Below are 23,051 nucleotides of genomic sequence, written 5' to 3' on the forward strand. Positions count from 1 at the left end.
GATGGTCAGGTCCAGAGCATAGTGGTGAACGGAGTTAAATTTAGCTGGCAGCTGATCACTAGAAGGATTCCCTAGGGCTCAGTGTTGGCAACAGTCCTGTTTAATATCTTTATTAACAATCTGGATGATTTAGGGTACCCTCAGTCAGTTTGAGATTGATGACATCAAGTTAGATGGGAGTGTTGATCTGCTGGAGGACAGGAAGGACTGATGACACAGGGTGAATCAATGGGATGAGGCCAATTGTATGAGGATCAAAAAGGTCCTGGCACTTCAGACACAACAGCCTCATGCAGCGCTACAGGCTGGGGAAAGAGTGGCTGGAAAGTGGCTCAGCAGAAAAGGACCCAGGAGTGCTGGTTGACAGCCAGCTGAACATGGGCCAGCAGTGTGCTCAGGTGGGTAAGAAGGCCAGTGGCATCCTGGCCTGTATCAGAAACAGTGTGGCCAACAGGTCCAGGGAAGTGATCATCCCCCTGTACTCAGTCCTGGTGAGGCTGCACCTCAAATCCTGTGTTCATTTCTGGGTCCTTCACTACATGAAAGACAGCACTACATGAGGTGCTGGAGTGTGTCCAGAGAAGGGAAACAAAGCTGTTGAAGGGTCTGAAGTACAAGTCTTATGAGGAGTGGCTGAGAGTGGTGGGGTTCTTTATCCTGGAGAAAAGGAGGCTGATGGAGAGACCTTATCACTCTCTACAACTACCTGAAAGGAGGGTGTAGTGAGGTGGGGGTCAGTCTCTTCTCACAGGTAACAAGCGACAGGTTGAGAGGAAGGAAATAGCCCCAAGTTGCATCAAGAGAGGTTTAGACTGGATATTAGGAAAAATTTCTTCATGGAAAGGGGTGTCAAGCTTTGGAACAGGCTGCCCAGGGAACTGGTGGAATCACCATCCCCAGAGGTATTTAAAAGATGTGTAGACGTATCACTGAGAGACATGGTTTAGTGATGAACTTGGTGGTGTTTGGTTAATGGTTGGAGTCGATGGTCTTGAAAGTCTTTTCCAACCAAAATGACTCTATGACTATTACATTGATGACCGAAAAAGGGAAATAAATATAAACCCAGAAAAAATCTCTTAAGGAGCTAAGTACGACTTCTAAATTAAAATAATTTTTTTAAAAAAAGGAAGAAGGTAAAACTGGATATTTGGGTTATTTTCAAGACAATCCACCAAAGCACAGGTATGAGAATTCCCATAAAACCTCTCATCATGCTCCTAACATATACTCATCTAACTACACACATCAGGTTTTCTTCAAGTCTTATGTGGCTACTTAAGTTGTTTTATTACTTTGGGACATGTAAATGTTTGCCTAAGGCTGTTCTACAGATACAGAAGGGAATACACATAGCATAGTAATTTGTTTAGGGTCCTCCTTTCTCTTTTTTCTTTAATGAGGTTTACCAGCATGTGAACAGATGGCACTTTGCACATGTTGAGAATACCAATGAGTTCAGAAAGCTGAGGAAATTCTAAGAATGACTGCAAAAATAAATCATCACGCTCACAATTACATGAATATCGTAATTACATTTATGCTTATGGCATTGTAAGGTTTAATGGTTTTAATTCAAACCAGAAAGCCGACCTGCAGAGTTCATTGTTTTTGAATTGCCCCTGCCTGCTTCCCTGCCATAAGAGACAATTTGCGTTTTTTCTTCTCAATGCATTCTGGTAGCTGAAAGCAAAATCTGGCTCCTTTCTCCTATTTCTGGCACCACCTTTCTTTTCTCCCCGACCCCCAACATTTTCTTGTTTCACTTTTACCATATCAAGTCACTCAAACAAGTTCAGCATGGAGGCAGTTGCTCCACAGAGGGAACTTTGCTTTCAACCTCAATGTTTGAGACCACAACAATGGATCTCCTAACCTCAAAAACGCTCCTTGAGGCAAAGGAATGTTTTGCATCAAGAGAGAATGCCCCAGGAGCTTAGTGATGGCTTTGTGGGAAGAACAAGAAAGAACCATTTTTGTTCTATTTATTTGTAAAAAATACAGTATACATATTCAAGTATTTTTCATGAGCCTGAAGGGTAACAGATTTCATAGTATAATATCTGCTCAAGGGCTTTATCTTAATGTAATGACAGATGGTTTTGCTTTTACTATAAGGCCTGTACTATTACTGACCTCGTCTTTCTCTTCAAAGGGATTACACTGATTAGATATCATTTTCTCTTCTAAATCAGACTGCTGCTTCTCAGAAGGAAGTGGCCTTGCCTGGAGGAGCCTCTGAGGTCAGAAGATACAAGGGGGTTTACTTTGCATGTGGGTGCAGGGACAGGGCAATGACAGTGGTACCCAGGGAGGCAATCGAGTTCCTCATCTTTTCACTCTTCACTTTCTCATTATAATTAATTCCTCAGACAATCTTAGATTATAAAAACACAATATGCTCACAATATGCTGTTAATCAAGAAATGAAGGATATGTTGCACAAAGCAGCATCATGACAGCAACTCTATAGCCACTGAAATCCGTGATGAAATGCCACCTTGATCTTAGTGATGCTGGAATTTTGCAACCCCCAAGTAAGGCTACTCACCTCTCTTTTCATCAACAGTAGACACTGCCTGGATTAAAAGCGGTGCGTTGGATTCAGTATACTCCACAAACACCAGCAGCAGCTTCAGCGCTGTCTTTACCACCAGGCGAAACTAGAAGAAAAGAGTGCAACTTGTCATACTGCAAACCACAGCACTTCCAGATGTGTGAAAAGACACTGGGCAAGATGCAAGTGCAACAGTCCACATCTGGTAATAACAGACGATCAGACGAGATTAAGCTGTGACAGCAGCGCAAAAATGAAAGGTAGCCAGCTGGCTGAAAATTTCATTCACTGGACACAGTGCTCTTTCAGGGAAGTCCCAACAGTCAGTGAATCTAAATGAAAGCTTAACACTGCCACATGTAACAAAAGGTTGAATATCCCACCTATGCATATCCCCAACACTGCTGTCCAAGGCTTGATGTACTTAGAACCTACCGAACTAACAAACCATACATTTCTCTATTTCTTAACACATTTATTTCCTCCTTTTGCTGTAAGCCTTTAATCCTGTCAAAATGCTGTACGATGGGATAATTTCCTCCTTACACTTCCTTCTCTTCTTATTATGTTAATGTTTAATGCTTACATTATTAAATAGATTGATCTTCACTACTAAACAGAACTTGGGAGGAAGTGTGTTTAAACTCCAACTACCCCACCCTGTCATGATATGTGTAATTGACTGGAACTAAGCATTCTGCCTGCAAGATTTCAAATTCATTTTTTTGTACAACCCCAGGAGAGAGAGTTCATCAAAGAATCAGCATTGGTAAAATTGATCTACTGGAGATCAGTAGTCAAACTCTATCAATTTCATCACAGATCTCCTATTTCCAGAGAGGATCATTTGACTAAAAGAGCTGAGTGAGAATTTCTAGGGATGATCAAGTACGATTGCTTGGCATGACAAGGTATGGGAAAAAGCAGCCCTTTATTTAAGGCAATATTTGGAGTTTTTAATAAAAGGAGATGTGAAAGGGAAGGATTTTTTAATAGCCAGGGTTCTACATGCCCAGCTGAGAAGGCTTTTACTGTGACAATTGATTCTAGATTAAATTTGCAATACCCTCAATCTAAACAATGGATTTAAAGCCAAATAAATGGTGACACGCTGCTGGTCTCAGAAACACACTTTCCAACCTACTGTGCTTGAATCAAGCTCCAGAAAAAAAGCCCATGTATTTCTAAGTTTACTCTATTTTTCTTCTACATTGGTCTGCAATGAATATATCCAACGACATGTAAGATTTTCAATGAGACAGCTACAGTAATGTGGACATTACTCTCTCCTCTGCAACTGACAAATTTTTTAAATCTACTTTAGGATGCATTCATGTGGAGACAAACCATGTTCTGAAAGTCCATGGCTTTGTCTCGTTACATTGAGCTGATAGGTACTCTGAAACATATCCACCTGGTCATTAAAAGGTCTCACCCAGAGGTGAAGTAAAAAACAAAAAAAATCATTATACCATATTGCTAAACTGTTTCAGAGATATATACAGTTTCTGTCAATATTGGCTTAGTCCCATTCCCTCATTTTTTTTAAAGTCTTCTCAACACAACTCTCCTAAGAGGCAAAAAAATCACCATTAATCATTTAGCATAGATGCATACTAAGACAGCAACCGTGTCTATTTTCTAAAAAAGACTGCAAGCGCAACAGGCATAGGCCGTGTTCACACAGCCACTCACAGAGATGTACTAGAGCTCACTTGAAGGTGATGACCTACAATGTAGCTTGCTGCTATAAACACAGACTTTAGTGTCACCAGTGACCCAGCTATTTCCGTAGCTTCCTGGGTTTTACTCACTCATGTGGAATTGAGCTTAATGCACTGCAATGGCACTACTGGCAATGAGAAATATTCTGCTGTTGAATCGAGACTCTTTCAGGCTTGATGTATTATCAAATTGTTTCATTTTAGGGCTGACAGCCAGGAAATGCTAGTAACAAACCTGACCAGGTCCCTTAAGACACTTGGTTAGCCTAATTTGCAACTGTACTGCTTCAGTGATACTTCACAGATATAGGGGGTAGTCAAAGTAAAGGAAATTGAAACCCAATAACACAACAAATCACTTTCCCCAAAATTGCACTGGACAACTGTGTATTTGCCTGTCAGGCCAATACCATGGTGTTTCTGCTCTGCAATGACATTTCCCTTAGCATTCAAGTTCAATTGTTTAATAGACATATTGTAGAAATTTCCAAGAAGTCTTCACTTGTTTTGTAATGTTACTTTGTAAAATAGCAGTTATACCAGATTACTGTAAACTATTCTAGCAGTAACATACTTCCCAGATAACCACTTACATACTACCCCCTAATCTGATCAGGATCCTTTCCCTAGAAAGGAAATCTTGGATATTGCTTTTGATGGTTCTTAAAACTTCAAGGTTTGGCCACATGGTGACACTGAGATGCATTTACACATAAATGCTGCATGGCAAAGTTCCCGTACGTTTCCATTTGACAGCAATCAGTAGGAGATATACCGGGCTTAATTCTATTTTTGCAAATCTCTTTTTCTTCCAGAAAGAAGAACCTTTGGCAATATCTTTGCTCAAAGTGACGCCTGCTGGCCATGGCAGCTGCTGTAATAAGGAGCTAGTCCCTATGCACCTGCCATGTTGCAAATCCTGTGAAACCTCAAGGAGGCCCACTGCAGTCGCACCAGACCAAGGCTCAAGCTGGTTGATTTTGGGTGCTGTCTGCTGGTATCAGCCTCCTGTGCTTACCAAACTAACAGATGGTATTTTAAGGAATAAATACCACTCAGAAGTAGTCCTGGAGAAAAGGAGAGATTAGAAAAGCAATGTTTTGCTTGCCATTTAGGTACTAGAAGGATACTGTAAGTTCAGTTCCTCAATTTGCAAATTTTCAGAGCTTATCCAATTCCCCAAAAAAAGAGTCAATCAGTGCTGGAAGTGGAGTTGCTTTCCAGCGAAGGTGCATACCGTGGTCGCGTTCTGCTTGCAATCAGCACAGACACTAGCTTTGAGAAAACCTGTGTTTGAAACAGTGCTTTTTCCTGCTCAATAGAAAATGGCACTTGAGATCCCCATGGGCACTTTTAAGCCTGTCTACTGCTTTGGACACCTTGGGCAAGGACAAAACTAAACACTGCAGTCCTAGACTACGCTGCACAATGCCTATACTGGGGACTTACTAGTTACCTTAACCCACATAATCTCTGTGCTCATCCTGCAAATGCTTTCTAATACTGCTTTAACAGTGCTTCTTGACAGAAGCAGGCAATCATTGAGCAGTTGCACTGCTTCTAGGAGACTGAAGTCTTCAACCAGCCAAAGACCCTCCAAGACATGTGACTGCCTGTCACCTCCAGACACAGGAACAGTCCAGAGTCTGACATGCTCACACTGAAATCAACTCGAATTATCCACCATGGCACCAAGAAGTCTCTGAAAGATCTGTTCAGGGATACCTGCTGCCAGGACCCATGTGAAGCACAGTGAATTTTCTCACATAGCCTATCTTCTAAATGTTCACTTCATGACCACCTGTGGGCCTGACCTGCCTGTGGTAGCTCATGCATGCTGCTGGTGACATGTTAAGTGTCGGGTATCACAATGGGAAGGGTTTCAACCAAGACCAAGAATGACTGTTTCACAACTTTCAAAATACCAGAGCTATCCAGAAAGTTCCCATTTGTGATTAACTGTGGTGATTGTCAGAGATCCTCACAGCTTCATGAGTGAGTTCTAAAACGTGTTTGCAGGGCATACCTTTTCAATTAATTAAATAGTAGACAGCTACACTGCAAATAAAATAACTAAATCCCAAAACTGGGAGATTGCTTAACAGGAAAAAAAGAGTAGCAATTCTTTGACTTTCTTGCATCCCTTTGTGAAGTCATGGGAGTTCTTGCCAGCCACTGCTACCACATTATTTCACATGATGTACCCAGATGGCACAGCAATGGGAGCAATAGAAACAAGTTTCATATTTCATTCACAAGTAAGTGAATCATTAATAATATGAATCATTGTTAAAAACTTCATGAAAGCTTTTAATATGGCTTCTGGGATTTTTTTCTGGTTTTTATTTAGTATTGAAGATGGGCTCAACTGCTTTGTGAATCTGCTTCAATAATCACAGTTCTGTTAAAAGTCCACGGACAATCACACTATTACTTCAAACAGGACTAGATATCAGAAGGGTAATAAAAGATTTAGACATGGTAGCTCAAAAAAGGTCCTGCTATCCTCACTTTGCAAACATTGGTTGTTGCAATTAAATCCAAATTTTCGTCTTAAATATTACTTCTTAGTTAAAAAAGAAGGCTCATTGAGGCAATATACACACTCATTGGCTTGGTAAAGTGATATTTTAACAGTTCTGAGATTAAATCAGGATTCTTGAATGTCAAAGCACTGAAGTATCAAAACTGCTATTAAGTTAGAAAAGAAAGTTCATATTGTGTTTTTGTATGATGTGCAAGCCAATTTATAGACAGGAAATGATAGTATCTTCTGGCTAAAGATAAGATGTAGCCGGCAATGTAAAAGGAAGAAAAATTATAAACCTTTTCCCGCCTTCTCACTTTATGTTTTACAGTGTAGTTTGGTAGCACCTTTCCTTTTTATCTCTTTATGTTTAGACAATTACAGACTCAGCCAAAGATACCACACAACAGGCTGCAAAACTCATATCTCATGGAAGGGCTTATTCCAGTTGTTAATCACATGCCAGGAAAGATTTTAGCCTTTACAAGGAATGTTGTCACAAAGTTCATTGACTTAAAGACCAAAGCAATATTTATAAAGTTCAGATTTAAACTGGATTTACACTATGTAAATTTAAAGGAGAAATGGGCATTGGATTTTTAAACCAAGATTTACTACAGCCACATCCTTCGGGTCCTATTCCAAGTGCAGGCATAGACTTACTGCAGGCCACATGCTCATCTGCTTGATAGGATACAGCCAAGCACTGCTGTAGCTAAAGAATCACCCAGTGCAACCAGTGTCCAGCCTGCCAGTGAGAGATGCATAGGGAAACTGGAACCCTTCTTTCTTGTGAGGTGCAAGGATGCCTCCGACTTCAGATGTAGTGCTGCGGGAAGAGCCCACTGGCATCCTGCTAGCACCTGTAATGCAGTTAAATTTTGTGTTTCATAAGGGGCTAAAATCACCTTCTGTTCACAAAAGGAGGAAAGATCTTCCCAGAATGAAAGGTTTTATATACATATTCAAATAAAATACATAATATATATAGTATATATATATAAACCCACTATTTATTATAATAAATAACAAATATAGTATACAAAATAAATATATAGTATTTATATGGTTATATTGTAATATCTAATATTATCATAATATAATGTTTTCCTTTGTAATAATCAAGAAAAAGGAAAACATAAATATTGGGCTTGAGAGAATCTCAGAATAATAATTAAAGTCGGAATGGCCCTAATATGACTTTCCTTCTTATCTTAGGTGAACAAACCCACTTCCCTTACTCATATATCAAGTGCTCCACCCCACCTCACCATAATGGTGAACACATGCTGGACTTGCTCCAGTAGGTAAATATCTATCTCATACTGAGGAGCCCAAAACTGGACTCCTGAACTCGTGGTGCAGTCTTATCAGCACCAAACAGGAAAAGGCACTTCCTTCAACTTGGTGGCTACATTCCTGTCAACCCAGCCCTAGATGTGTTTGGCCTTCATTCACACAATGGTATACTACTCACTTGTGCTCAAATTCATATTTTCTTATTCAGAATGAGTAAACAGAATCAAATGGTGTGATGCTAAAAGAAACACCTATAATTTTCCCGGATTTTAAGAAGAGAAGGCGTAGTGGCTTTAAACTGATAGTAGGCTTATGCTACATGCTAGTAAGAAATTCTTCACTGTGAGCGTGGTGAGGCATGGGAACAGGTTGCCCAGAGAAGGTGTGGAAGCCCTGTTCCTGGAAGCATTCAGGGCCAGGTTCAATGGGGCTTGGAGCAAACTGATCTAGTGGAAGGTGTCCCTGCCAGTGGTAGGGGGTTGGAACAAGATAATTTTTAATGTTCCTTCAAACACAAAACACCCTATCATATGACTACATTATGACTCAGTATCCTTAAAGCGTAATTTTCAAGAAAGAATCACAGGCAAAGAAAAAAGAGACAGAAAAGGAAGATTTACAAAAAGTGCCAGATAAAACCTGTCATGAGAAAAATTAGTCCTAACAAGATCCACTTTGAACTTGCAGCACTACTGCCAAGGCCAGTACAGGTAATGTTCACTTTATCTATCAAAAAGTTAGATGTACATAAACAAAAAAGCATTGAGATTCTCCTAGGATTTTATACAACATCAGATGTCTCATATATTCCCATATCTGTTGTTCCCAACACGTCTGTCCTGTTCAGACAGAGGAGTCAGACCTAAGAACAGCTTTAGCTTATTTGCCTCTGGATAAATCTCATGAGATGTACAAGGATAGAACTGTAAGGGGAAAAAACCCCACAAAGATCTATAGTGAAGCGTGATGAAAAGTGTGTATCATAACATTTCCAGATTATAACTTGGGATTCAACCACAGTTTGTATCAGCTCTGTTTTTCTGTCATATTTGTTGTCACTAATAGTTCAAAAGCTCCTTCAGCACCTGGTAAAATCACAGATATATATATATACACCACATAAACACTTCCATATATACAAAAAAATTAATATATATATTACAAGAGTATATGTACTGGAATAAAAGCTTGTTTCTACCACTTTACTATTTTACTTTGGGTTTACACAGTACTAGAAACCTCAGGGTTCTGCTTCAACTTCAACTTGGATATGGGCAATGAGAGCCGTCTATCTGCTATAAAAGGTTTGCCTCTAATGACCACACAACACAGTGTTATATTACCAATGCTCTGGCATAAGGTGTCTGTATTTTGTGGCAGTTCCCAGAACCATTCCAGTTTCTTTTATTGTTTTCTTTCCCTAGAAGGTAAAAATGCATTTGGATCATGTACATTCTTGTTCACAGAGAATCATCTCAAAATCAGAAATTTAATAGGGAAAACAGATGATGATGAGGACAGACAACTGGATAATCTTATGTTGATATCCTTTGCATAGCATAACTTTGGTAAAAATTAGGTATTTAGAGCCCATAAACCAGGAAGCATACAAAACAGAGGGAGGGTGACCTTATTTCTTGATCAGGTAGGCAGTGTCAAGTATGCACATCCATGGCATACTAAAGCCCTTTGACAAGTATGCATATTTGTAGCCAGTCTTTTAAAAATGTAGTTTACCTGACACATACAACATCCCAGTATTTTTGGATAAATATTAAATTTTCCCAAATCTCTGGAACAATTCCATTTCAGTATTTCACAAGTTATTCAACTGTATTTATGTAAAAGAATGTCTCCACTGTGTTCAGCATCTCACTAGACATTTCCCACATTCGCTCTGCAGCAAGCCAGCCAAGAGCCCCAGCACTGAATGGACAAGCAGGAAGAGCCACCTCTGATAGGATGACTAAAGACCAGCTATCTCAGAAATATGCACGACTGGCTAAACATGGGAAAGAACAGTAATGTCTACAGCAAGAGTTTGGAAATGCGTTGTAGAGACCGCTTACATAACCCAGACAAATTGGGGTTTGGGAGTGTCAATAAGGAAGGGAAAAGACACTAGGGGGGGAAATATTTGAAATTCTATGTTACTAGGATTTTTAAATGCCTTACAGAACACAGAAACAATCCAAGTTCTTTATGTTCTCTCTCTATTCCAAAGTGACATTTGAGGTCAATTACTTCACTCCAAAAACTGGTAACAACTCTACTTAGTGTTTCAGTTCCTTTTTATTCATAGTTCCTGAATGTAGGAAGGATCAGATGAATGAGATCCTTCTGTGTCACCTAAGTCAAGTGTTTCTAGTCAGCTTAATTTTCCATCCAAACCTCTTTTAAGGAGAATGATGTAAAATTTAGAAACTCAACCTACAGAATACCACACAAAACTTTCCAAATGAGTTTAATCACCCTTTTCTGGGAAGGTAGAAAGAGTTCATATGTGCTGAGGCCCCAAAAGTTGCTTTATAGACTGCAATGAAGACATGCCAACTCCTGCCTTTCTTTTCAGAGCGGCAGCATCTGCCCAAGTCAAGGCATGTGTATGGCACAGGGAGGTATCACAAAGCTGAGATGCATGGGAAGCAACAGTTAAATACAGAACACGTAATGGTAGGAACAGCAGAGAAATACATGCATTTACTATTCTTGAAACAAAGTTTCTCAGAACTTTGCAAATGTACTGGGTAATGATGGTAAGTACTGTGCGCTGTTACATATGTGGTATGTATCTGTCATTTATCTGTGGTGAGATTTCTGACATGAAGAGAAAGAAGGTAATTAAAAAGAAATTCATCTGGTTTACCAACAAAACACAGGGATAAGCAAATAGTGATTAGTGAATGGTCAACAGGGAAAAAAAAGGCTCATGCCTGAAAATTATTATTTCCAACATCAATCATGGTACAGAAGCAGGAGGAAAAATGAAAAAAAATCTGTACACAGAAGCAGGCAATTCATACAACAAATCAAAGCATACTGCAGGTCAAAGTGGCTCTCAGATGAATACATGCAATTCTGATGAGAGCTTTGAAAGAGTATGTGTTAAGCCATTTCTAATGAACTCATGCAGCAATTGCCACATCAAAGAGACATTTTTTGAAAAACACCCTAAAGGCTGCAGAGCCTGAAATGAGACAGGAGATGCTACAAGGTTTTTTTGGGCATTCCCCTCTCCACCTTTTGGAATAGTAACGACAATCTTAGGGAGGTAGGGAAGGGATTTTCTCGTCCCATGAAGTACTCTAAAATGATGGGGGTTTTTGTTTTATGACAGGATGAATGAAAGACCATTCACAGCTTTTTAGGAAAACACACAAAGTAAAAGCAATCTTGTCTTGTTTTTCTCCCCTTGAACCAGGCCAATCCCCCCAGTGTCTTCCTTAAGAACTGTTCATTGTGTAAAAATTACATGTGATTATTGAGTTAGAAGGGAGGGCAGGATAGGATTTGGAGATTATAGGACATAAAAGGATCAAACTTCTTTATTCTCAAGTGACTCCTGAGCTGGTGTCATTGCACCTTTGTCGAGAACCCAACCACATACTTATTAATTATTACACAGTTTTGAGCACCTTTCTCTTTTGTTCTTTCAGATATTGCTGAAACAGAAGGGTTTGGTTTCAATTAAAGTTTTAGTTTTTCCACTGCAAAACACAAACCAAAAATATTTCACTGGTAATTTGCCATCAGCCTGTGTCCCGAACAGTAATTATGCTTCGCTTGTAAAGATTTACACTAAGATTTTATTTTCTTTCTCTCTTCAAATTGTGCAGTTTCATCATACTCAATCTGTTGACGTTTTTATTAATCCTTCCCAAATGCTGGTATCTTCTAGGACTCCAGGCAAATGAACACTATCAGTACCTCTACTCTGTCTCCTGTGTCTGGGTAAAGATTATGATTAAATTATCTTAAAGAAGGTATAAAGCACTTAGCTTGAGAGAGACTACAATAGCACAAGAAGCAATTTCTGGTTAAACTCATGCTTGTGTGTAATGTGCCATCAAACAGTTTTTGATAAGGAAAAGACATTTTTATTCTCTTTTTGTCTTCTATAAACATGTACCTTGTTTAAATATAGCATCAGTGTTCTAGCATTTTCCTGTTATGGATCACAGAGTAAAATTGTCTAGTAAAGTCTGTTCCTTTCATTAGATAACATAACCTTGGTTGAGCACATACTAAACTAGGCTTATGCAAAAATAAAAAAAAACTACAATGATGTGTATAATGTCATTCTAATGCAACTTAGCATCTGGAAATATACTGTCTGACTAGGCCATTTTTTGGTAGTTACTGCAAATGAATGAGGTCTGTAGGTCATAACCAAACCAGTTTAAACATGATGGGTCTTTAGGAATTAGCCATATGTCTATTAAACAAAACACGCGTTTCTGATGAGCAGAATAAATGAGAAATAAACCTGTTTCTCTTGAACAGATAATTCATTCCCTGATGATCTGTTTAGCAATGGATGCAACAGTGATATTTTATGTTTTGGTAACAGTAAGATAAATAGATAATAAGCAACAAGATATGAAACCACAGAGATTTAGAATTCCACATTAGAAATTAATTTACAAATTAAAATCAATCACAAGAATGGCATTTGTGTGCCTACATAAGGGAAATATGATTAAGGCCGTTTGGCACCTCTTTTTTTTTTCACGACAGAAGAGTTACATGCCAAGCCTTCACACCAGCCCTCTAAATTGATGTATGATGTTAGCCTTGAACTATGCTGTCCTCAACAGATGGTCATTGGGCTGAACCTCTGGCAACCGGAAAATTTTAAGAGAATGGCAGTTTCAGCAACTTCTTTTCCTTGGGCAGGGCCAAGTTGATATTTCCTTAGCTGTGTTACAAAATGAATGGGAGAGGAAAAGATTTTTTTATGAACTTAATTGCAGATAGGACTTTATCTTCACACCCCCTCTCCAAAATCCCTTTCATATCACACTCCCTTAGCTTTGTTATACTGCTGAGTGACATCCTGGTTTGTGAAAACATCTAATGTAATACAAAGTCACCTTACTCAAGATAAAAAGCAATCAATTTTAAAGAGAAGGGATTAAATAACCTAGTACTAAGGTAACATCTCATGCAAAGCATTTAGGGATCTGAAAGCCATCTACAATTAATCAAATCACCCAACAGTTCTATGGCACATGCTGCAATTAATCACATTTTACGTATGGAAAAGCTGAAGTACTGTAAATTTAAAAGGCAAACAGAACATGTAACATTGAATCTTACTTCTTTTTTTTCTTTTAAGCCTCCCGGTAAATATTTGACTAATTAGTGTTTTCAGAAATATTTTAAATTCCAAGTTCAGGCTTTAGATTTAAGATTAAATCATTACATTATCATTTTCCTGAGCAATTAGAAACAGTGTAGAAGGAAGTCCACTTGCTCCACATCAATTTTCCATACCAAACTACTTTCTGCCTATCATAGCCAGACCTCTGATTTATACAGCTAGCGTGTAGCTGATGCAAAAAGAAGTTTCCTCATGACAGCAGTAGAGAATGTTTCACAAGCTTCAGACCTGCAGTATGTTTGATAGGGGAATGGTGTATAAAGCAGCATCCCAAAACTTGAGTGTCTTCATGATGTTAATTCTCTGTCTGGCCAAGGCACAGAATGGCTCAGGTGGAGCTCAGAGATCACCCTGTCCCCGTCTGTGAAAGTCATCACCAATAAAATGTGTGGCTCCAATGAACTATGGTCAAAGCCAAAGGAAAACAGAGAAATAAGGAAACTACCAGAGTACCTTCTCTCAGAGTTTCCTTTCAAAATTAAACCCATTCAAACACACGACAGCCATGAGAAGCACTGCATTTTCTTCACCCTTGCTTCCTCAGGCAGCTTTGCTGTCCCTCCCACTGCCCACTTGTGGACTAACTCTTTCCTGTTTCTATGGGATCTGAATTGTCTACGACTGAATTGTCATATTTGACAGTAACTGAGCTACATTCCTCCTCGAATTGAAAATGGCATTACAAAAGACCCCAAGTCATTGTTCTCTTAAGAGAAAAGGAAGTTTCCAGTCATTTTGAAAGGGAGCCAGCTAGAAAATTAGTCCTCATGTAGCCTTCTGCCAGCTGTGCTGCAGGTTGACATTTGTACCAAAGACAACAGGCACAGGACACACAGCAAGACTGAGGCACCAAGAGTATGCGGGATGGGAAGGAGAAAGCAAGGAAGGAGGAAAAGAAAGATAACAAATTGCTTCATTAGTTCTGGTGCTTATGAAACAACTTGCTAGAGTTAGTGGCCTTGGCGATGTCCTGTTTAAATAATACCAAGGTTGAGTTCAAGGACTCCAGGGGGAAAAACTATTTGAGTCTGCAAGTACAGTGGAAAACTACTCTATTATTATTCTGTGGTTTTATGCACGTGAAATTTGTTCTTTCAACAGTTCCATTAAAAAGTACTCATATTAAATACCAAAACTATGGCTGGGTTTAAATAACTTCACCTGAAAAACCCTGTAAGCTTAATATATGATTGGCAGTCCTTTCCTGACATTGTAGAATCTCATAGACAACATTTCAACAACCTATGCATGAAATGTGTGGAAATGCTTGAAGACAGTATGTCAACAAAGACTCCAAACTATAAAATATTACCTATTACAACATCTTTCTTAAGCAAATAATTGTTAACAGCTTATCCTTTTTAAGCACCCTAAGCAGCAACATACTAATGGTTTGAACTACCAAAATGATAAAACTGTTGAAAGGACAAATATCGCACATAAAACCATGGAACAAACCTATCACAAACTCCTCGTGAAAGAATTACTAGTAAAGTAAAACTAGAGAAAGAATATATATATTAATATATATATATTCCACTTATTAATGGAATGGTAAGAGTACTAGTATTTCACTGCATATACAGACTGAAGATTTTTCTCTGTTCTCAAACTTCTGAGTATTATCAGGCACAAAAAGGAACTCAGAAGAGGTTTGACTGCAAAACCAGACATACTTATTTAACTTTAGACAATTTGCAAAATAAAGTTAATGAATAAAGATGCTTTCTGAGGGACATCTAAACATAACAGAGGCAGTGACATTTCTCCAGCACTCTCCTATTTGTCATGTCTTTCCCAAATCTGGAAGAGGTCGCTCTCCTCAAATCCAGTTCCCATCATCAGTCTAGTCCAGATGCTTTCTTCTAAATTCACAGAACTTGATGATGAAAACAAAAATGTAACTGAGCCTAGACACATTTCCAGCTTCCCATGTGGTGGGTTTCTGAGGTGAGTGGAAGAATCTTTCACAGAGCCATTTAGAAACTTGATTTATGGGGACACAAGTCAATGCGTATCAGCCAAGGCACTGCTTAATTACACAGCCCTAGCAGTGTCACACGATTCTAAGTCCCTCCTTTGCTGAAAGAGGACCGAGATGGAGATATTTTGTTTTCATAAATGCTAGTAGGTGTGCAACTTCTTGATATAGCTGGAGAACTACAAGAATACATGAGGTTATTGTAAACAACGGCGCTCTCATATTATGGTGATTACTTTTTAACAAAGTTCAGTGTTGAAGGAGATAAAAACTTGAGATAGAGAGATAAAAAAAAATCTCTATCTCAAGCTACTTCCTTCTTCTGACTTTTATCAACCAAAACTCATCACAGCCACCATCAATTTTACAGCAAATCAAACAAGCATACAAACTGAAAAGATGTTTTGAATCACAAAAAGGTGAAAGAGGTGCAAAAAGACTTCTCAGACTCCTGCTTGGATAATAAAAAAGGAAGTGTTTTTATAAAGCACTTCTGGTAATGTGGCAAAGGTTCCCCAAGTTGGGGTTAACTTTAACCACACTCATGTTCATTTGGGTTTCAAAGGTTTGCAGATTAGATGAAGTCAGCTTCAGCTCTGTTATCCTTCAGAGAACTCTAATATTCAGATTCACCTCCATGTCCAGATCCCAACTGTAGTTTGGCTAAAAGGAAATTTCTTTGTTTAAACTCATAAAGAAGATCTGGCTTTTACAGTTTTCTTCAAAGTATAAAGCGTATGTATGTGGGTACCACTACAGCAGAAAAAGGAGAAGGAACTTTGAGTGCTTCACTAAACGGTTGAGTTTGGAAGGGACATCTGTGGAGGTCACCTTGCCCAACTGCCTGCAGAGCCTCCTACAGTTAGTTGTCCAGGACTGTGTTGAATTTATAAAATGTGACTAAATAATAACAGCTATATGAAAAACATGAATGAAAAAATGAGGACCCTTAGATGTTTCTTTTAAAGCACCCTTTATTTTTTGAAGCGTGGCACCTGCAACTTACCTTCTCTTTCTCTCTCACACACCCATACACACATATACTGAAAGGGACATGCAGGTACAAAAAAATCCACAACACTTATTTTCACTAGATCACAGCAATTATCTTATTTCAATATAACAAAGCAGTTCTACATATGTTAAGGTTCAGATGGCCATACATATGCTCAAAATGTACTTTTCAGCTCACAAATCATGTGAAGACAAGACCTTTTATGCAATGAGGTTCAAATAGTTCTCTGTACACCAGGTGTAGTCTGGGATTACAGTAAACATCTGTGATATTGTAGTTTAAGTGACTTAAATTTTCTCAGGTACTGCAGAGAATACTGAGAGGCTTGCTGATGAACCTCCAGTGACTCACAGAATTTGTGTTTCAGTTCCTCAGCAGTACCACAATAATAGTCATCCTTAATTTCAGACTAGTTTGACACCGGACCGAAAGGGATAGAAACATGTTTTCTATACAGCAGACTTATACAGCAGACTTATACAGTAGGCTTAGAAACTCATGTTCAAAACTGACAGGTCCAGCCGGGCTTCTGAACTAACCCATCTGCATGTGTAAAGTCTCTCTAAGCCTACTTTCCTGGAAATCTGGATGTGCAGCTCAAAGACAAGCCTGGACTGGGTTTTTATCTCCCAAGTGAAGTTAACAGAGCCTCAGAAATAAGAGTATCCTTTGAAATCACCTGAAATGTGACCACAAGCCTAAAAATACCAAACAGCAATTTAATAAGAAAACTGAAATCAAATATGTGCCTGTATATTCCTAGGAGGCTGTAGCTACCAAGCTATAGTTAGGTTTGCAGCAGTAGTGACCAGGACAGGGGAATAGCTAGTAGAGTCCCTGTTTCTCTGCATTCGACCCTTAGTGCACTATTCTGAACCTAAAGACTAAACACATTTGACCAAACTACTGCACAGTGAGATGTGTCTTTATTGTGGCATTATTTAATGCATATTTCAGTTTTGTTTTGTCAGAATGAAACATATTTGAGATGCAGTATTTAAGAATTATTCAGCATCTGGGACTTGTATAGTTTTTAGCCAAATAATTGCCATGGTTATTCAAAGAGCTGAACCCACAGAAGCATGAGATCATAATCAGCAGTGATTTGACTTGCATTATAGATCAATTTTAGGCTGTTGTTTCAGTTGTTTGGGAGCAGTACAGCATAAAGAGGGAGAGAGAGGAAATGGAAAAAAACCCAAAACAACCCTTTCTTTTTCGTGAAGTAACCACAACAGAGTTCTTCCACTTTCTTCTGAAGTCAAGAGTAACTGCAGGCAAAATCAGTAAATACACTGATGCCCTAAAGAGGGACAGCAGTTCACAGAAGCAGTAAAATAAACTGCTGCAGAACATGATCCTTTGTATCCCAGAAAGCTCAAGTGAAATGCACTGCGGTAGCTGTGTAATGTCTGATGGGAATAGGTCCTATAGATTTAGCCAAAAGCAAACGTAGTTGAAATTTGACCCTTTTAACTCAGTAGAGTACAATTTTTGAAGAGATGACTTTACTGAGAGTACTAAAAATCACACCAAACCCTTACTTTTGGTGTTATTTTACTTGCTTTTAGTGTTTCATGGTAGGCTCTCACAGCACTTAACAAGGAACATTTCCTTAATCATCTAAATAGTCCGATAAAAGAGATGAGAAGTATCATGGAGCAACTGTGTGAATGGCATGAAAGATATTACCACAGTGATCATGAAAAAAATCAGAAAAAAAAAGCTGGGTTTTTTTGGTGGTTGCCCTCTCACCCCTCAAGTTCCTGCATGGACACATTTCCTTTCACAAAAGTAAAATGTCTCAGAATATCTGAAAGAATTATTTTAGATAACCACTATGTATTTAGTTGTATAGTTCTTGACTACAAATAATAATAACAATAATAACAACAACAACATTTTTGTCAATGCTACAGAGAAAATTAAGAATCTTGATAGTCAGCCACACATTTAAATCAGGAAAATAAGATATCAGAGCCTGGAAGGGACTGGATTTCAGTCTTGCTACCAGAGATCTCTCTGTACTTCCACTGAGTTGTAAACCTTATCTGCCTATATGTGTAAGGCCAAACTAAAAACCTTTGCAAGCTGAAAGTCCTACTACTTCTCTCTATTACTGAGTCATATTTGTTCTAAACCATAGCACAATCCATAGGAGGCCCAGTGCTGCTCTGGTTCTGCACAACCAACTATAGCTCCTGCTCTGAAATTGCACCTTGAATTGCAGCTTTCCTTCAAGCTCCTAGACAGCATCCCACAAGTGGGTATTGACAGAACCTTTCATTTCCACCTGTTTAGGATGGCAGGATGAAGGCTAAAAGGTATAGAGGCATAGAGATGAAAAAAATCAACCAAATAACAAAGTAGAAACAATAGGCTGCACATAGATTCACAAATTAATACTTCACATTTGCAGCCCAAAAGCAAGCTCATGTTCTGGGCCCCCTAGAAAAACAAACATGTAAAACAACTACTTTTAAAAACAGAGACAGCCAGCAGCTGCAGCTTAACTATTTTATAACATATCTTCCCCAGCCACAGGAGTGAGATGAGGATGTGTTTGCTGGCCTCTTCAAAATCCCTGCTCTGGCAGTATTCCTCAGCAGGCGGCTGGGTAATTTCTCCCCAGCACCTTGGACTAATGCAGACAAAAACATAAATTGCATGATAACTAATGCCATCACTCTGATTAGGTCAGTGTGTTAAAAAAATACACGAGGTTAAAAAGCACAAATTCAGATTACCAAAAATACCCCAAAATTCAAGATGTACTTCTTTAGATATGCAGAGAGATTGATTAGCTGTATGAGAGAAGACTGAGGGGAGACCTCATCACAGTCTACCATTTCCTCGTGAGGGAAAGCAGAGGGGCAGACACTGATCTTTTCTCTGTGGTGACCAGTAACAAGACCCGAAGGAATGGCCTGAAGGGGACATTTAGGTTGGATATGACAAAAAGGTGCTACACCTAGAGGGTCATTGGTCACTGGATCAGGCTCCCCAGGGCAGTGGTCACAGCACCAAGCCTGACGAGTTCAAGAAGCATTGAGATGACACTCTCAGACACATGATGTGATTCTTGGGGATGATCCTGTGCAGGGCTAAGGGTTGGACTTGATGATCCTCACGGGTCCCTTCCAACTCAGAATATTCTGTGAAATATCCATAAAAATGCCCAAGGGAAGGACAGCACAGCTCAGCTTGTATCAATGACCTGTGCTAGGTATGAGATGGAATAAGTGTTTTAAGGCATGCAGTTGTGCTCAACATTGTATTCTCCCAGGAGCATTTTGCTCCAGTCCTGTCCTCAGGCTGTTTATTCATATCCATCTATGACTGCTAGGTGGTGCTGTGGGATTTTCTAAGGCAGAAAAAGCAGCTTGTTGTTTTTCATTCTCATCACTGATATTTTTTTCCTTCTACATGAGAAGAGCTGCAGTGTTTTTTGTATCATGGCTGTACAGGATGTGTCCTGTTAGGTCTACTTTCTTGTTCTTCACTTGCTGTAGGCATGCAGTGGCCACCACTAAGGATGCTGCTTCTCCAGAGCAGTCAGAGAAAATGAGTACCTCAGTGTTCATCTCCATGTATCCATACCCATGCAGGAAAGCAGGAAGCTCAGATGAAGGCAGAAGAGATTAATATCTACTCTAAAATCCTCCAAATTTTCATTTTCCTTTGGTTCTAAAGATACAGAACTTTCAAACAAACTATTTTTATCGACAAAAAAGGACTTAAATGAGACACACAAATTAAAAGCATGGTTTCAAAGGAAAGAGTAAGACTAAAACTCCCTGAAGGTCCAATGAATGAAAAATCTCAATTTTTTCCTCTCAGATTGCAACTCACTTCTATGAGGAAAGGCAAACTACTGCAAAAACTTTAGAAGGTAACCCTCTAAAAAGGGAGGTAATGGGTAGGATACTTTTTTAGGCTTCATTTTTGTTCTGGAACTAACCAATAACTCAAGTGGTGGGATGCTATCAGTGCTTTAACATCCATAGTATCATAAATGGTACAGACTGGGATTGAACTATTCAGACCTGTAGGTAAAGTAAGTCTGGTGATGTCCATCTGTTCCACATAACTTCACGGTTGTTTAGCCAAAGATGACGAATAATCCTAACCCACCCTTCTGAGCAAAAGGGAAGAAAAACAAAACAACCCCCAAGATGAGTAATTGCAGTAATACTACATCGGGTGATGACATCAGGAAAATCTGTGCTCTGTTTTCAGATCCTGTCCCATGGTCCAACGCCTTGGGACACTCAAAGGTTCAGAGGAACCCTTGCTGTTCCTATACAAAAGCCACTCTAGTAAATGGCAAGGCTATTGTCTTTAACACAGACTTCAATTTCTATGTAGTGAGTTGACATTTTCTGTTTGATGCTCTGCTATGCATGATCTTACACTGCCAGAAACTGAACTTGGGCATTCACGTTGCATCCTCGCATCAGAAGGGGATGACAAGGAAAGAAGGGAAGATTCTGCAGGCCAGTGACAAGAACTGAAGTACCTCACGATTCTAAGGAAGTTTGCCACAAATCCTACTATCGGATCCAGATTAGTACAGAGGTCCATCTGAGCAAATCACCAGACAGTGCAGGTCTGGAAGCAAACCTACATTCAGGTTGTCTATCACATCTTTACCCCTACAGCCATGAAGAATCCTTACTACAGAGAGTTTACAGTTCCCTTGAGCATGGAAGAGTGGCCCAACAGACACCAAACACGGGAAGAATGTGTAGATGGAGAAGCTAGATCACAGTGAGAAATACAAAAAGAAAAAATTACCTGATCACAAAGCACTGCAAAACACAGAGAGTGGTAGTGACACAGAGGAGCAAAAAATAAGAAGTGGAATTCTATCCTCTCTATTTGAAGGAAAATGCAACAAACTGAAACACAATCCCCACGGGATTAACAGTTTTGAGGTAATTCCATATATTAATACCTCTGGGGGTGTCTTTTCCCCCTTCACTCTTTCCATTTACATTCTGCAAAAAAGCCTGTCATATGCAAGGCTTCACTGGGGAAGTGGAAGCATTCAAACTGCAAGTTAGTGAAGGTTTACATTTCCCTCCAAAATCACAACAATAAGATGCTTAGACAACCACACAGTGACATTTAAAGCGCAGTGTAGAAAAAATGGCTTCTGAGAGGTTGTTTTATTACTAAGTTAAAGAAGGGAGCAGTTACACTTTGCTGGAAAAGACAAAGACATTTGCTACAGTTCTGTGTATTCTAATAAGAAGAGGAAATTCAAAAATAAAAGGGACCAATCTATAGAAATTCCATGCTGGCAGAGGTATTAACAGTATTTTTTATATCGAACACCACATTCTTGTTTTTTATTGATGTGGCCTTCAAAAAGGAAAATAGTGGAGAGATAGAGGGGGGCAAACCAGGAAGCATCTGAACTCTATGTTCAATTGCTGTGATCAAAGAGGATCAGAATATGGAAAGAGAGTACACAGCATGCCCAGATGCGACTCATTTCAGTGTATCATGGGAACCAGCTAGAGAACCTGCTGGTATGCTGGAAATTATTCTGAAAAGACTTTGTATGGTATAAACCACTACTAGAGGACCGTGGATTAAAAAAAAAAAAAAAAAAAAAAAGAAAGAAGAAAAAAAGCCTATCAGACAACCTTCCTTCCTTTTGATCTTATGAAAAATAGTTAAGATCCACATATCCCTCTTCCTTACTAGGGACTAGTCCTGTAACTGAGGAGACCAACATAAAATCTGTGAGGTAGCCACGATAGTTCTGGGCAATAATCTGGTGTGGGACCCAAGCTGGCTGCAACTCAGAGGTTCTTGGGGTACAGTACATGCTGAATATAAAGCCATCATGTATGTTTTGGTAGTTTACAGTTTTGATACAGCATATTTTTTCCTGTTATCTGAGTATCTTCAGCTAGTAGCTGTTGCTTTAAAGAACAACTATAAGTAAAAGAATGAGTGATGCCAGAAGAACAGATATGGTAACAATTAGTAGTAAGTTCAACTTTCACCTACGTATCTGTCTTCAACACATATAATCTGTCCTTCCACTCCCTTATGTTCTTCCCCCAGGGCTCTAAAATCCAAATACCAATTTTCCAGATGAGGGACCATGGCAAAAAGGGATTTGAAAACTGATTCAAGAATGTGCCTGGGAGCTGGATTCAGCCTGGGTCTCCCAATGTACAGACTCCCTCCCTAGCTGAGCCATTCTTCCAGGCTAAGCTACAAGCAAAACACTGGTATATTAACTGCTGTGTTGGCTGAACTGTCTCGGATCTGGTTTACATGATGCTGCAAAAAATGTTGGATACCACCTTCTTCCCTGCAGGCAGAATTCCACTACTGCAATATATGTATGGGAACGAGGACAGACACTAATTTAAGAAGAAAATTAAGATGAATTTAAGAGGAAAGACAAAGGCAGTGAAGTATATACTAATGTAGTTTCTGCCTCAAGAATTTCCAGAAAGAGGACATTCAGAAAAATAATTCAGAGAGAAGATTAAGCAGCACAGCTCTGCAGAAGAAGATGGAACCTACATGCCTCATAACA

General features: G+C 39.2%; 1 protein-coding gene across 8 annotated transcripts in view; it reads right to left on the reverse strand.

The window, feature by feature from the left end:
• The window catches only part of FHOD3 (formin homology 2 domain containing 3), a 389,282-nt gene that overhangs the window by 126,119 nt on the left and 240,112 nt on the right, over positions 1–23,051 (reverse strand). For all 8 annotated transcript variants that reach the window (XM_032689383.1, XM_032689376.1, XM_032689370.1 and 5 more), the window contains one exon: positions 2,552–2,663. In XM_032689383.1, coding sequence (XP_032545274.1) covers positions 2,552–2,663 — 112 coding nt within the window. The remainder of the gene's footprint in view (positions 1–2,551; positions 2,664–23,051) is intronic.

This window comes from Chiroxiphia lanceolata, chromosome 1, assembly GCF_009829145.1.
Source record: "Chiroxiphia lanceolata isolate bChiLan1 chromosome 1, bChiLan1.pri, whole genome shotgun sequence".
In the NCBI taxonomy this organism is placed as follows: Eukaryota; Metazoa; Chordata; class Aves; order Passeriformes; family Pipridae; genus Chiroxiphia; species Chiroxiphia lanceolata.